The sequence below is a fragment of the Schistocerca americana genome, chromosome 2 (assembly GCF_021461395.2).
Source record: "Schistocerca americana isolate TAMUIC-IGC-003095 chromosome 2, iqSchAmer2.1, whole genome shotgun sequence".
Lineage (NCBI taxonomy): Eukaryota > Metazoa > Arthropoda > Insecta > Orthoptera > Acrididae > Schistocerca > Schistocerca americana.
Window position 1 is genome coordinate 404926982 of NC_060120.1, and position 17792 is coordinate 404944773.

At 42.2% G+C, this 17792-nt stretch overlaps 1 protein-coding gene across 1 annotated transcript in view; it reads left to right on the top strand.

Moving 5' to 3' along the window:
* LOC124594052 (cubilin-like) overlaps positions 1-17792 on the top strand; it is a 390054-nt gene that overhangs the window by 327393 nt on the left and 44869 nt on the right. Inside the window, exon 7 of the mRNA XM_047132402.1 lies at positions 11189-11444. Within this exon, the coding sequence (XP_046988358.1) occupies positions 11189-11444 (256 nt within the window). The remainder of the gene's footprint in view (positions 1-11188; positions 11445-17792) is intronic.

Below are 17792 nucleotides of genomic sequence, written 5' to 3' on the forward strand. Positions count from 1 at the left end.
TAAGCTGGTCGCAGGTTGCGTTCCAAAAATGAACAGCAGACAGAAGTGATGACACTGTCTGCGGGACCTGGCCATCAATTTGCAGGACAATGTTCAAGCACGTACAGTGCAAGCTGTTACTGATTTTTTTTGATGATGGGGCTCCTAAGTGCTATACCACCTAATGCATGCCCCTGACTTAAGCCCTCGTAAGTTCAACAGGATTTCTAAACTGAAGGAAACACTTCACGGCATTCGCTTTAGAACTGCTACAAATTCGTCGGGTAATAGACCACGCCGCTCGAACTGTCAACACAACTGGCACTGATAAGAGTATACTATGACTTCCACATCACTGGCAACGGGTTGAAAGTCAGTAAAAGTAAATAGTTGTCACTACTAAAGTTCCAGCACTCGTGTTTCATGTGTTGTTGAAGCTGCTCAAGACTGTTTCCGGGAAATGTGTCCAGAAGCACTTCACAAGACTGTCTGTGACTGCCATCTGCAATTAGTCCATAGATATCCCAGTCCATACTAGCAAATTTAGATCCCCAAATGTTACGAGGGAATCACGTGACCAGAAAAAATTAATGATTAACCTAAGTTCCCCCAGGCCGGTAGCTCGTGCCCACGAAACTACAGAGTCACAGTTTCGACTTCTATACATACTCTGTCTTCTATGACGTCTAATAGTTCCATGCCTCACTAAACATCTCGGAGTTTTCTATTTCAAGTTTCATCCAGCTCGCCGTTTCGAGTATAATTTGAGAGCAACAGCTTTCCTGGAGGGCAGTAAATTCACGAATTATCTTACGAATGCTTCAGCATTTTGATGTTAATACCGTTTTCTTTGAACGGGGTCTGATTACACTGCCCACGTGGCCATTGGCGAATGTTCCTCAGAAGATCTAGGCCAAGAAATTGGCAGGTGCACTCCACAAGTACTCATCTACCTGAGTATTGCAGCGTGAGCTGTCAAGGTGAATGTTAAAGTTCCCCAACCCGTAACGCAGGTTCGAAAACCTGTAGCGAAAGCCATCACAGGATCGAAGGAACACATTCACACACTCAGTCTGAGTAGTGATTCTGGATGTACCCTCACCATCAAATGACGTACTCTCATATGACGTGAAATGGGAACACGTAATGTAACCCGGATAATCGTCAAACATGATCGTCTTTGTGGCCCAGATGTTATGGTGTGAGGTAGCATAATGTTGCACGAGAGTACTGACTTCCAGATCTTTGAACGGGATACACTCACAGGTCACCGTTATTGTGACGATGTACTCCTTCCCCATTTGCGACTTTTATGGGCTGCACTCGGCTATGAGTTCATTTTTGCGGATCACAATGCGCGACCGCATCGAACAGCGCAAGGAGGAACAGCTTTTGGAAAGAGAGGATATTCGGCGAATGGACTGGCCTGCGCGTTCCCCAGACTTAGATTTCGTCGAACAAGTATGACATGCGTTGGAGAGACATATTGCAGCACGTTTACACGAACCAACGAGCATCCAGTGGTTGTCAATCGCACTGGTGGAGGAATGGAACACTCAACCACCAGAACTCCTTGCTAAATTTGTGGCCAGCATGGTAGCATGTTGTAGAGCATGCACTGCTGTCCGTGGTGATCATACACCATGTTAAAAACAATCTCCCGCTTTTCGTAATGTCCAGGGGACCATTATCAGTTGTGACATCTGTCATCCTAAAGTTTTGCGTGTTCTGAGTCCCACCAATAACACAGCGACCAGTTGTGCGATCCGTGAAACAGCCACACCACAAGTTAGACGAAAGCGTTGTTAACCCACGTCTCTCAAATACTATGCGTTTTGCACGGACGAGCAGTGTACGCTGAGAAATATGATTTGCCCAAAATTTGTAAGCGATGCTTCATTCGTTTACAGAGCAACTGCGCAGTTTTCGTAGAGACTGTTTGGATGACCAGTAATGAATCTTGAAAGACATTCGTTGACGCTGTTCATGGAGTGAAATGCGGAACGAATGAAGTTCGTTGGAATGTAGCACTCGCAGAAAAATTGTTCAAAGGATCCTGTTTCCACATTCAAGCTGTTTCGTAGCGAGCTGTGAATCGAGTCTTACCACACCAATTTTCTCAGCAGTTTCTGTTCTTTATCGTTGGAGTGCTTGTTTCTTCACATTTTCAGTTCATCGAGGTTTTTTTTAATAATCTTCACAAAAACAATTCGTATTACTTGTCACCATCGTGATACCTTTTAGAAGGAACTTTCCAATGCCTTGTAATAACGTACGTAGTTCCAAAATCATACCATTGTAATTAAAAATTACATGAAACTACACGTGTAGTTAGAAAATTCGCCACATTGTCCGTTATAACCCAGTGAAAACCGCACGTAAGCTTACTGGGGCACCATAAAGCAGTTGGATTTTTTAAATTTTGTGTGTTTGTGACACGTGAAGATCAGAGGCTAAAAATCAATATCGAGAGAAATTCTATGTAACTCTCAAAAACCATCGGGAAAATCGATTTGCAAACGTCCCGAACGTTCTTAACAAACTAAAGTTAAGAGAATTTTTCTAAGGGCAGCGTGTTTTTGTTTAAATGCCACGTAGGTGGCACGCATGCGATTCAAGTTCGTTGCACGTCCTGCGAGCACTTGAATGTTGTGTGAAGTACGTTAAGATGAAAACTAAATTGGTAGTTCTCGAGACTGGTAACAGCTGGTTGGACCTCGTTTCGGTAGTTATATTTTTCGTTTGTTTTTCTTTCAGTTAGAATATCTCTTCATTTAAATATAAAATTCACTTACGAAAACTGCAAGTGAGTTAAGGGAAAAATTGGAAAATGCAGCATTTATGGTCGATGGAATATGGATTCCCTCGTGTGAGACACCTTTCCAGTTCGCAGTATTGCACAAATTATAGACAAAGGCCACATAGAGCATATTTCATAATGTCACCTATTTACCTTTTTAATTTAACTTCTCGACCAAGTGCTTATTTGCAGCCCCACTAGAAATTTGGGTCTAGTGAAGCAGGGGATACAACCCGTCGGCTTTGACCAATGACTTCAGAATTGGCCAGAGAGCATTTATTACACGAATGAACGAGCTGACAAGTCTGTTCAGAAACAAAGGAATACGAGAGACGAAGAATTTAGTTGACAAATATCAATGCAAGTAGTATTTTCATGTTACGGATATCGCGTGTTTGTATCGTATTATTTGTGTGGAAAATAAAGGGGAAAAATGGATGAAAATATTGGTAGCATAGAATACCTCACGTCACCTCATTCTAACTGTATTGGTTAATTGCAGCACGGGATACAAGTTTAGCGTACGTCGATTTCTTCGTTTTCGTTAGTGTTGATATCGTGTTGTTCAGTAGAACTATATAGGGCAACTGAAGCACGCGATACAAATTTTTCATGAGTTGTTTTTTCGCCTCCGCTACCACCAATACTCTGTTCTTACGTACACAGTAGTACTACCGATGGCAGAAGGAGCTACGTACATAATATTTGTATCCCATACTTCCGTTGACCTATATATATGTACACTGCCAACGAATACGTGGCAATAGACGTACGTTACATTTGCAGCCTGTACCTCAGTTGAACTACGGGAAGAGGCAATAAGACGACACATATATAATTTGTATCCCGTACTTCACTATGGGGTACAGTTCTTTTTCTCCTTCGATGTGAATAGTATCGACTGAAAGTTATAGTTTTGATCACAGCAGTGAAAATAGCTGAGCTATATAGCTATACACAACATTTGTATCCTGCTCTCCAGTTGACATATGTAGGCAAAAATTATCAATGTTATATATGTCGTTGTTTTATAAATGGTAGTGTTAGTGTAAAGGTCAACTGATGGACGGGATACAAATTTTAGTTGTATCGGGCGTTTCGCCTTTAATATTGCTAGTACAGAGTCGAAAAAATCGTATTGATATTAGTGCTCGGAAACGAAAGACAAATGACAGCTGCGAAATTTCTATTACGTACTGCAGTACACGAAAACATACGTTATGGTGTAATACAACAATGAAATATGTCAAAATAGTCAAATGCAGTAAAAGAAAAAAATGGAAAACTGAACTTACTACATGGGAACTTCTTAAAAGAACCGAAGCTCGCCTAGAAAGACATCAACAAAAATCACATACCCTCATACACAACAAACAAAACATTACGAAAACACTCTCCCTCCCTCCCTCTCTCTCTCTCTCTCTCTCTCTCTCTCTCTCTCTCTCACACACACACACACACACACACACACACACACATACATCCATAGACACACAAATTCACGTTCCTACCCCCCATCCTAACGTGAAATTAGCTAACAAATTTTCGGACGGTACATTTACCCAACACGTTTAACAAAACATTTAATCGGGTAATATGTTTGGGGAATACTACGCCTCCATGAATATTAGTCCAAGCTGTAATTGTGGAAATCCGGCGTTTCCCTTCCGTACAAGAGATTTCACAGCTAACCAATGCTATTTGTGCAAGCCACTGTGGATAACGATCTGAACTCAGTATTGTGATTAACTACGAGATAGCCCGCATCTCGTGGTCGTGCGGTAGCGTTCTCGCTTCCCACGCCCAGGTTCCCGGGTTCGATTCCCGGCGGAGTCAGGGGTTTTCTCTGCCTCGTGATGGCTGGGTGTTGTGTGCTGTCCTTAGGTTAGTTAGGTTTAAGTAGTTCTAAGTTCTAGGGGACTGATGACCATAGATGTAAAGTCCCATGGTGCTCAGAGCCATTTGAACCATTTTTGAACTACGAGATGCTGATAATCCCTTTCCCCTAAATCCCTAAATGAAGAAAAACCATCTGCAATTACAGTGCAACACTCTGCAACGTGATCTTCAATTAAGCTGACCAAAACTTCCTTCCTTCGATTGGGTACTACTTCAAACGCTACATCGTCACACTCTTGACCTGAAACTATAGGCCCCAAAACCCATAATCCGACCGGAGGTTCCCTCGTACTTCCTTTTGCCAAAATGCAATTCGTCAATTTCGACCATAACACCCGGCTCCCTACGTTCCATGTATTCCCCTCAAACGTCCCTACAAAAAGAGTACCAATCCACAACTGTACGCTCACTCACTCGACATTCATGTACCCACAGCCACACAAGAAATCTCCGACACCAGCAGTATGTGATTTTCATAATGTCTCTCAAAGCATGCTTACATTTATCGAACCCCGTCCCTCGTCCAATAGCTACCACAATAAATTGAAACTAAAGTGAGATACCATGCCCACACTACACCAAGAAATTTATACGGCTCAAAGATTCATTATGACTGCGAGAGTTAAATTATCTCTAACTCGTGATATTAAATTTCTGTGGATATAATGTGGAAGATTATATGAACAATGGACTTCGTACTTCTGATCGAGAGTTGCGGAGAGTAGGAAAGCAGTGTAATTGTAATTAGAGGCAGGGTTGTAAGCTACAATTTTGAATATCGAATGAACTTTGGTGAATTATATTATTTAATCTAATACAATACGTATGCTGAAATGTAGCTAGGAACATGAAATATAGAAGGAAACGTCATTCAAGGAAAAATTTAATTTCTTGAATGGAATAGGTGCCTTTTTTAACTCCTCCCTAGTGTGTGGCTCAGAACAATAATTATTACGTCGTAACCTGTAGGGAACTATATATTCCTGGAAACGTTGTATTCCGGGAAATCAGTAAAGTCTGCACACAGTCGTTTTTGCTCTATTTTAAGAGATTAATTCTGGACTTTATCGAAACTGATACACAACTTGGAGACTGAGTCTCATGCTGCAGAGTGAGTACCTAATATCACCCAAGGCTACTTCCCCACGACGGACGATTTTGCCTCTGATTTTTTGAAGGATTTTCAGGATCGACGATCGTTGGAATTGTGCAGCGCCACAGAACTTTTATTCCACGTCCTGACCTCTACATCGATAATCATAGTATGATTATAAACTACAACTTTTAATGATTTTGTTTTATAGGTTTCAGAATTCAAATTGGTAACAAAATTTCTATCTGGAAGTGCGAGGTATAATTGGTGTGAAAATATTGTGGAAGTGACTTCTCTTGCCCAAAAGTTTCCATCCAAGTAACTAGATGTTATTCGATCATAATAATTTAACTTCAAATTTAATGGGGGCGGAAGTTAAAATTTGTTTTAATCTAAACGATCTTTAAGAGTAATCTTTCACAAAACGTCATTGAATAAGAAATTATATTTGCGCCCGATAATGTTAAGTTTGTGTGCGACCTTTAGTTACAAATAGCAAGCTCATTTTTGATTAAAAATGATAAGTATATATGTGTCAGTTACCATGCATTTGATGACTGTTTTATTTAAATGACGCGTGTATTCGAACTGAGCGAAAAAACGAAAAAAGTAGTTACCGAAAAAAACTGAAACCAGCTATTACTGGTTAATGGAGCTGTTGGTAGAGCATGCACCGGCGTTTAAAAGAATGCATTGGCTAGGAATCGAACACAGTCCTTATGTATGGGAGGAAAGCATTGTACTACATGCTACGCAGCCCAGCTCACGTATAGGGAATTAGAGATGCTTGGAAAACATGAGAGTAGGTTTTCTCGAGAATTTTTCTCAGTTACATAAAGCTGCTTTGGGAACTGAAATTTGAGTTCTGAACTTTACGTACCACAGATTTAAAAAATTACGGAAGTCCGGTGGCTTGTGGTCTCCGTGTTAGCAAAAAGTTTTTCAGACGACTGTCAACAGCATCGATGTACTTGGACAAATGCGTGATACCCACTGTGCTGCCTACAATATATTTATGCACAACTGGTTTCGATCATTGATCATTTTCACAGTGGAAAAATATTGATTGTGACAACTTCATATGTCATACACACTGTTCAACCAGAGAAGTATATCCTACAACTGACTTGCAAGCTTTGTTGTCGTTGGAGAGATTTTTTTCTTCACATTTCGCGTTTACTGAAGTTTTTTTTAATAATGTTCGCAGAAACGTATCGTTGTTACTTGACTCCATCAGGATACCTTTCAGAATACAACTGCGCTATTGCTACGTGTTTCCGACGACGTACCCCAAAAGCGAAAACATTATTTTTCAACTGTCGTAATCATTTTAAAATAAGAATAGAATCGCACTCACATTGTAACCTCCCCACAAAAATATAATAAATATTATGGATAATGATTCTGATTTAGTGTAACCCCAACAGAAAATTCTTTCACAGTGTAACCTCCCCACAATTATTTAGAATAAATAATACAAAAAAAATCCTCATTCAGTGTAACGTCCCCACAAAATTCTTTACTCATTAACCTCCACACAAAATTCTTTCTGATTTAATCTAAGCTCAAATTTCATTCACATTTAGCGTAACCTCAAAACAGAAAAATTCCTAATCCTCTCTACAATAAAAATTGTAATTATGTCGTTCACATTCAGTGTAACATCCGAATAAAAAAAATAAAATCAGTAACCTGGTAATAATACAATGTAACTAACCTCTCAATTAAATTGTCGCTCACTTATGACTTTTCAATAATTCACTGTGAATTTAACCTGGTAAATTTTGGACGACAGCAGTGCTGCGTCATGGCCCTGACAGATCATTCTGAATAAAAAATGGAAAAATTCTTACCTCAGTGACGTCGCCGGATATATCTGCTCTTACAATAAATTTTTCCGGCACAGCTCTGTGCAATGCTGGCCGAGCTATCTGTCGTTTATGAAAGGAAGCAAGTGATTTTTCTATTGCAATAATCGGGATGATCATGGATGCGAGAAATTAGTAAAGTCTTTAAACTGAAATGAATGGTTGTTAAAAGTTACTTTTTATGAGGAAGATTATTATTACGAGAGTTTTAAAACATTTACATACGACTTGAGATAACATTACTACACATGCGCGAGGCTGCTTTTTACCTTATACATTAATACTCAGGCTCCGGCATCGCTGCACCGCGACCGGGCCAGCCAACATGATACACCAGACCAGACCAGAGCAGACTCCAGATTAGCAACAACTTACTGCTACAGCTACACAGTTCCTACTGCAGTCAACACTGCTCTCTGGTCAGAGATTCTCTTATACCTTGCCTATTGCAGGCAGCGCATGAGCAATACATCGAAATTACATTTGCTCGGACCTCTTACAACATTACTATGCCAGAGAAATTGTGCTGTGCACTTACTGCTGTTACATGTCACTTATTTTCATGTTTTCAATGTTTTCTGTCTGCTTAATCCGTTAGTATGGCGTAAAGTATGTATTTCTGACTTAAGCAAGTCAGCTCTATAGTACATGTTTCTGGTTAAATAGAATGTGTAACTTTTGAAGTTGTAACGGTAGATATTTTCCCGCTGTGGAGGTGATCCGTGATCGAAACCGTTTGTGAATAAAGATATTGTAAGACAGCTTCTTGTTAGCCTTAAACGATGCAAGGACTTGAAGAACCAATGCCACGCAAAATCTACATCTACATAGATACTCCGCAATCCACCGTACTGCGCGTGCCGGAGGGTACCCTGTACCACTAATTATCAGTCATTTCCTTTCCTGTTTCACTCGCAAACTGAGCGAGCGAAAATAGACTGTCTATATGCCTCCGTATGAACCCTAATTTCTCGTATCTACTTCGTCGTTATGCGCAATAGATGTTTGAGGCAGTAGAATCGTTCTGCAATCAGCTTCAAATGCCTGTTCTCTAAATTTTCTCAGCAGTGTTTCTTGAAAAGAACGTCGCCTTCCTTCCAGCGATTCCCATTTCAGTTCCCAAACCATGTCCGTAACACTTGCGTGTTGTTCGGACCTACCAGTAACAAGTCTAGCAGCCCGCCTCTGAACTACTTCAATGTCTTCCTTTGATGCTACCTGATACCGGTCCCAAACTCCCAAGCAGTACTCAAGAATAGTTAGCACTAGCGTCCTACTTGTGGTCTCCTCTAAAGATGAATTACACTTTCCCAGAATTATCCCAATAAACCGAAGTCGGCCATTCGCCTCCCCTATCACAATCTTCACATGCTCGTTCCATTTCACATCGCTTTGCAACGTTACGCCCAGATATGTAAACACGGTGACTGTGTCCAGCAGGACGCTGCTAATGCTGTACCTGAACATTGTGTTGTTGTTGTGGTCTTCAGTCCTGAGACTGGTTTGATGCAGCTCTCCATGTTACTCTATCCTTTGCAAGCTTCTTCATCTCCCAGTACCTACTGGAACCTACATCCTTCTGAATCTGCTTGGAGTATTCATCTCTTGGTCCCCCTCTACGATTTTTACCCTCCACGCTGCCCTACAATACTAAATTGGTGATCCCTTGATGCCTCAGAACATGTCCTACCATCCGATCCCTTCTTCTAGTCAAGTTTTGCCACAAACTTCTCTTCTCCCCAAGCCTATTCAATACCTCCTCATTAGTTATGTGATCTACCCATCTAATGTTCAGCATTCTTCTGTAGCACCACATTTGGAAAGCTTCTATTCTCTTCTTGTCCTAACTATTTATCGTCCATGTTTCACTTCCATACATGGCTACACTTCATACAAATACTTTCAGAAACGACTTCCTGACACTTAAATCTATACTCGATGTTAACAGAGTTCTCTTCTTCAAAAACACTTTCCTTCCCATTGCCAGTCTACATTTTATATCCTCTCTACTTCGACCATTATCAGTTATTTTGCTCCCCAAATAGCAAAACTCCTTTACTACTTTAAGTGTCTCATTTCGTAATCTAATACCCTCAGCATCACCCGGCTTAATTCGACTACATTGCATTATCCTCGTTTTCCTTTTGTTGATGTTTATCTTATATCCTCCTTTCAAGACACAATCCATTCCGTTCAATTACTCTTCCAAGTCCTTTGCTGTCTCGACAGAATTACAATGTCATCGGCGAACCTCAAAGTTTTTATTTCTTCTCCATGGATTTTAATACCTACTCCGAATTTTTCTTTTGCTTCGTTCACTGCTTGCTCAATATACAGATTGAATAACATCGGGGAGAGGCTACAACCCTGTCTCACTCCCTTCACAACCACTGCTTCCCTTTCATGCCCCTCAACTCTTATAACTGCCATTTGGTTTCTATACAAATTGTAAATAGCCTTTCGCTCCCTATGTTTTACCCCTGCCATCCTCAGAATTTGAAGGGGAGTTTTCCAGTCAACATTGTCAAAAGCTTTCTCTAAGTCTGCAAATGCTAGAAACGTAGGTTTGTCTTTCCTTAATCTAGCTTCTAAGATAAGTCGTAGGGTCAAAAAAATGGTTCAAATGGCTCTGAGCACTATGGGACTCAACTGCTGAGGTCATTAGTCCCCTAGAACGTAGAACTACTTAAACCTAACTAACTTAAGGACATCACAAACAGCCATGCCCGAGGCAGGATTCGAACCTGCGACCGTAGCGGTCTTGCGGTTCCAGACTGCAGCGCCTTTAACCGCACGGCCACCTCGGCCGGCTCGTAGGGTCTGTATTGCCTCACGTGTTCCAATATTTCTACGGAATCCAAACTGATCTTCCCCTAGGTCGGCTTCTACTAGTTTTTCCATTCGTCTGTAAAGAATTCGCGCTAGTATTTTGCGGCCGTGACTTATTAAACTGATAGTTGGGTAATTTTTACATCTGTCAACGCCTGCTTTCTTTGGGATTGCAATTATTACTAGATTCTGATTCTTACTCATACGCATGAACTTATATTTTTCTACATATAGAGCTATTTGCCATTCATTACACCAACTAGAAATGTTGCCTGAGTCATCCCGTATCTTCCTACAGTGACTCAGTTTCGACACTGCACTGTACACAACAACATCATTAGAAAACAACAGCAGATTGCTGTCCACCCTGTCCTCCAAATCATTTATGTGCGGGTATAGAGAAAAATAGCGGTTCTGTCACAATTCCCAGGGGAACTCCTGACGATAGTCCTGTCTCTGATGTATATACACCATCGAGGACAACGTACTGGGGTCTTCAGACCACTCACATATTTTTGAACCTGTCCCATATGCCAGCTGAATATCGCAAGAGTGAAGCTTCCTAAAATCATGCTGAATCGTAGACGTAAGCTTCTCGGCCGCCGCATTTCTTTCCAGAGGTGGACCAATCCGCCACTAAGCAGCTGGTCATTACGTTTTACCCACCGTTTTATGTTGTGAGGGAACTCGTTAAGCGACCTTAGCCTGTGCCCACGGCAGGTCTTCGCTGTACTACTGGGCGCACTACGACTTCTTCAACGCGAGCCGCAGCGGCGAGGCGGTGCGGGGCAGCGCCTGCGACGAGGTGTTCCCCGCGTGGCGCAGCGCCTCGGGCCGCCTGCGCTCGCCTCTCAACACGCTCGTCTACAAGCGCAGCCCCGACCACCACCACAGCGTGCGCTGCCAGTACCGCTTCATCACGGACAGGAGGCTCTTCGCCAGGGTCATCCTCACCATAGAGTCCATGGGCTTCAAGGTAAGCGACATCTCAGTAGTTACGTTATCACTCGCCTACGTAAATAGTTGGCCTGAAGGATGGGTGTTTAATAGCACATCGTCAAATGTTCAAATGGCTCTGAGCACTATGGGACTCAACTGCTGAGGTCATTAGTCCCCTAGAACTTAGAACTAGTTAAACCTAACTAACCTAAGGACATCACAAACATCCATGCTCGAGGCTGGATTCGAACCTGCGACCGTAGCGGTCTCGCGGTTCCAGACTGCAGCGCCTTTAACCGCACGGCCACTTCGGCCGGCAGCACATCGTCATTCATGATGAACTGGTCAAGAAGGACTGAGAAAGAAATCACCATAATCCTTGTTTTATTGTATGTACATAGACTGAAGGAGCGAGTGAAAATTTGTACCAAGGCCGAGAACCGAACACAGGTCTCCTGCTTACTAGGCAGATGTGCTAGCCACTAAGCCATGTGTTTCTTTTTTTTTTTATACACAAATGGATAAAGGAATGCCATTCCTCTTAAGTAACATAAGTACAACAATAAAAGTCGTCCCGTTACATCAGGGCGCTCCATGCTATAGCCCTCTTCGGGTTTTCTGATGACTGTCTTCTCGTCGCTGTGTTGTTTCCGTTGTTTCTTCAATCTCAGTAATCAAAGGAACTGGAATTTTTTTTTCTTTATTGAATCTTTATTGAATTTCAATTACCCCCGAAGGGGGCGGGCTGGCAGCAGCATACTACGCCGCTCTTCAGCCTACAGAATTTGTGTTAAAAAGATGAAGATAATAAAAAAAACAGTTGGCGATAAAAATCGGTGACTTTTTTTTATTTTTACTTTGTTGAATTTCAATATTTCAATTCCCCCCGAAGGGGACGGGCTGGCAGCAGCTTACTACGCCGCTAGGAACTGGAAAGAGGTTCAAAGGTTATCTTCTCATATCGTGGATAATCCAGCTGCGAGTCGGAATATGGAATGCTCTACAATGAAAATTAGAAAGATATTGTACGTATTTATGGTTCTTGAGCCATCCGCTGTAGCCGGGCGGTTCTAGGCGCTTCAGTCCGTAACCACGCCGCTGCTACGGTCGCAGGTTCGAATCCTGCCTCGGCCATAGATGTGTGTGATGCTTTTAGGTTAGTTAGGTTTAAGTAGTTCAAAGTCTATGGGACTGATGACCTCAGATGTTAAGTGCCATAGTGCTTAGAGCCATTTGAACATTTTTTATGGTTCTTGACGATTGCATAATGTCGTTCGTTGAGGTAATACCAAAAATCGGGTAATGTATTTTCGCTATTGCCGAATAGGTAGTGAACAGCGTGACCGCTAATAAACGTCACAGAGTTCGTTTTTGCTCTTGGGAAATACACCCCATCTGGGACAAGAAGTGATCGTGTAGTTATCCTGTCGGGAGTCGTGCGTGTGAAAAAAGCCAATATCTGACGCACCAACCGCTCGGGATTAGCCGAGCGGTCTTAGGCGCTGCAGTCATGGACTGTGCGGCTGGTCGTGGCGGAGGTTCGAGTACTCCCTCGGGCATGGGTGTGTGTGTTTCTCCTTAGGATAACTTAGGTTAAGTAGTGTGTAAGCTTAGGGACTGATGACCTTAGCAGTTAAGTCCCATAATATTTCACACACATTTGAACTTTTTTTTTTTTTTGACGCACCTAATAACAAACGTCCTTTGCCGACCCGCATTCGAAACGATGTTCATCCGTGTCAATCACTTGGCATGTGGCACCAAGGGTGAATCAGCGAGGTGGATGTGATGTAGGCGGGACTGGCACAACTGGTTCCCATTAACAGTTATATACCATGCAGATCGCACATGAGTATCAAGGGTGGTGGCAGTGCCATGCACTGCCTGCCACACAGCACGCCACTTTGTAGTATGGTATTTGCTTTCAATCACATTCGGGATCCTGTTCAGTGCATGGTAGTATACATCGCCCTCATCGTCATCAAGCGTGTGGGTATCAGTGCGGTATGAATGTAGCTTAATTCAAGAAAGAATTGACTAATGTAGAAGAAAGGAGAAAGGTGCTTCGATGTCCGATATCATCACATGGGGTGTGAGTGAAGTGGGTCGTAAGGCATCGAGTAATAGGCATGTGAGACACATCAGGCTTCATCGCCACAGGTGCAGGTGACAGCTGACGAACAGGGCCTCCTATCTGTTCTGAACATTACGAAGGTCTAAACCCTTTCTGCTTCTCGGGAGGGAGAGGGACTCCTAACGAATCTTAAATAACATACCCGTACTAACAGAGAATCCCAAAACCGCCAACATGCGGTGAGCCAGAGTAGGTGGTATCGGTTCGCACAACTGCACGGATTTCCTCGCGCGCCTCCCTCCTCGACATGAATTCTCACTGCCGACCCAGTCTACTTTAAATTCCCCCTTACAAAAGAACATATTTGCCATGGTCCTCCACGTTCTGGAATAGCACATCAGCAACCAGCCTTAAACCCGGGTGCAATATCTTATACAACTGAAATGACACTATTTTAGAGACTTTATTGGTCTGTTTTTATGCATATAGACTGAAGTGGCGAGCGAAAATTTGTACCACAGTTGGGAATCGAATCCTGGTTTCCTACTTACTGGGCAGGTGCTCTAGTCACTGAGTCACCTTCCTACAGTGATTCAAACAACTGTACAGATTACACTGGCATGCCTCCCAACTCAATCCAAAGTCTCACTGCCACTCTAGATACCATTAAAGCCTCACGAACTGTGTCATTTCATTTGTATAAGAACTTGCACCTGGATTTTAGGCTGGATCCCCCATTTTTGTTCAATGCTGAGGTGCCATTCGAGAACATGGAGAGCCTTAGCAAATCTATTCGCGTGTGAGTGAGAATTTTAAGTAGACTGGGGCGGCAGTAAGAATCTGGATCGCCGGCCGGGGTGGCTGAGCGGTTCTAGGCGCTACAGTCTGGAACCACGCGACAGCTACAGTCGCAGGTTCGAATCCTGTCTCGGGAATTGATGTGTGTGAGGTCTTTAGGCTAGTTAGGTTAAAGTAGTTCTAAGTTCTCAGTTAAGTCCCATAGTGCTCAGAGCAATTCGAACCATTTTTTAATCTGGATCGAGGAGCGAGGCATGCCAGGGAAATCCCTGCAGTTACTTAAATAGCTGTGTCAAGGTGGCTTAGTGGCTAGCGCACCTGCCTAGTTAGCTGAAGACGCAGGTTCGGTTCCCGGCCTTCGTACAAATTTTCACTCGCGGCTTCAGGCTGTAAGGTGTCAGGCAAATCCAACACCTTCGATGAAAACCCTGACATGATAAGCAAATCCAGTAGTATGTTACATAGCTCCGAATAAATCGTGACATTATATTAACCAAAGTAATACGAGTAACGAGTGAGCAAATGGAATACCACAGACTAACACAAGAATGCCTAAATGCATGTCATACCTTCCCATCGTGAGACAGACGCAGTTCCGAGGGGAGAATCGAGAACAGAAGCCAAGAGCAGAACCGTGTTAAGCTGAAAGGCCCTACGATAAGGGACGGACACCCACGTTGCCAGCTAACCGCTAGGACCACCCCCCAGTCCATGTTAAAAGCTAGAGCCCTCCAGAAGAACAGTATAGATCTTACGATAACACAAAAAGGGCCACCCCAGCCGCAAGTTTTAGCGTGAGGCTTTTTCGCGTCTCTGTTACGTCAGGACCACCCCCGAGCCCATGTTAAAAGATAGAGCCGTCCAGAAGAACAGTATAGATCTTACGATAACACTAAAAGGACCACACCTGCTGCAAGTTTTAGCGTGAGACTTTTTTGCGTCTCTGTTACGTTGCAAACTTTGAAAACATTTCCCCACCACGAAAAGTGTAACGTTTCTCATCAGACAGCCAGAATTTTGTAGGCGGAGCTTAAGGTTAACATTGAGACCCTGATTGGTCAGATGAAATCGCAGCCAGATTTTTTTTTCAAACCAACTTCGGTAAATTGTAGTAAGGAGAAGTTAGGAGAGAGTTGCTTCCGAGACGGCGAGGTGAGCGGAGCTGTGCTGCCCACCGCCCCCTGACGAACACCGACAAGGTAATGAACGCACGAGATGCCGCATAACAGCACATAAAGCTTCACTCAGAACTGCAGAAGTCTCATCTGTTACACCCCCTTTCTGCGTATTACTAGTGTCGATCGTCAATTAAAGCTCATGGTGTTCACTTTTGCCACTTGAAGTAAAAATCTGAAACGCGATGATTTTTCTGTTATATAGTTACTGAGAAGCCACATCAGCAACTGTAATTTACGACAAGTTAGATAAGTAATTAAAGATAATTGAGGGTCACTGTAGACCATTTTGATAGTTTTCTCTTTTGTGAAACTTAATTTAAACCTAGATTATAGATGTGATATGGCATAGGTCATCCTTCGATCCATTGTAGAACTTGGAAACCCATTCAGGGAACACTCGTTCACATTTTTGTTGAACGCAGTTGGTTTTTACCATCCTGTATTAAAACATTTCCTTTTATCAATAGTGCAGTTTATAAACAATGTTTTGTGAGTAGAATAAAATTTCCAGTGGTAAACTTAACTGCTTTTTCGACGTTATTTTAACATCAGAAGAGGCACCAATGTTAGCACTGAATAGGGGATCATGGAGGAATATTATTAGGGGGCTATGCTCCAGACTGAACGCTGAAAGGCATAATCAGTCTTAAAAGATGATGATGATGATGATGATGATGATAATGGTGATGATTTACCAGCTAACTAAAAATAGGAAAGTCTTGCACCCCTTCCACTAAATTTAATTAGTATTAAGATTCTTTTACAGGGAGTGCAGTGGAGCTGACGCTGAAATCATTAAGTATTTGGTTATATCATCGCTAGTCTCACTGAACTCTTCTGAACTCTACATGTCATGTGTGGTCTGGCGTCTCCTTACCAGCAACAGGTCCCAGGTTCAAACTAGTTAATTCCCTAAAAAACACGCTCAGAGCGTCGTTGCGCGAAAGTGGTAGGGAGACACGATATAGAACAAACAGACACCACGCAGAATGTTAGAGGGTTTTATACTTAAAATCCTGTCTGTATGAGACCAGGAAAGTCTCCAATATTCTCTCATTTCACTTGTTTTATTAATCATCGAGGCCTTTGCTATCTACAGATCAGGGACAGTAAGGGAAGGTCCTAGTCTACCTCCCAAACGTCTGCAAAGCTGAGTTTATTCCTGTTCAGTCCATTAAGAGCCTTTTGCAGGGTCCTTGAGGTCAATAAGCCAAGTTTATGTAACCGATGAAGACAGTAATTAAAAATTTTGCTGGTAACTTATTCACGTTAATTATTTCTACTGAAACAGAACCAAGAGATAAGGCAGAAAAGAACCGGAGATACATTATTCTAAGTTTAGTACTGTTTTTATTACCAGTATTTGTAAATGTAAGCCCCTAAGTTCATACGTATTCAGAACATTACCATTATATTGGTTCAGTTCATACAGCATGTTCGAAAAAAACGTGTAACAATATTTCATGGAACTATCAGTAGAAGTTTTTAATATACAGTTGCATAAATTTAAACTAGGCCATTTTGAGAAAATCATACATACAGATTGAAATGACAAAAACTGAATTTTTTAAATTAAGGATCAAAAGTATCTTGCAGCATAGTCAGCATCATCTTCTTTGCCACCCTTGTGTTGACCTTGCTTCTTGGGTGGTGAACTTGGCGGCACAACGTGCCCTGGCAAGTCGCATCTTGTCTAATAATTTCAACACCTGTATAGTATCACAACGTGGGGTGATATTAACATGGGTTGGAGCGGTTATTCCGCCAATTGTTTCGTAAGTAACTCCCAATTTTAATGTATTTAACCCTCCAGACACAATTATGGGGAGGCGTGTCCAGCATTATTGAAGGACTTGTAGGGATTATGAAGCACCCTGTAGATACATTCAGAGCTGGTCTGGGTGAGCTAGGTTCTTTTAAACTGGCATGATGGCTCCAACAACAGCTGCAGGAACAGAGTTCTTATGTTCAATACGAACTCCTGATTCATCAGACATTTTTGCGCTGTCATTCAGATATAGGTGGACAAAGAGAATTATCGATTTTCTGGTAGTCGAGACATCGTTGAAAAACCAAAACATGGTCCAAGCTGGCTGCAATCTGTTTATTGTCTGTGCTTTTAACTAATGTCGACTGTCTGTCAGTTTCACGCACCTGAAATACACCCACGAAAATGGTGGGATTTTCTTATACATTTTCTGTCTACATGAAAGGTCCCGTGTATGTATACACTTCACAGACAAAGTACATGAGATGTTACCATTTTGTGGACACATTTGAGGTGCATGAAAATGACAGACGATCGGAATTAGCTAATGGCACAGACAGTAAATAG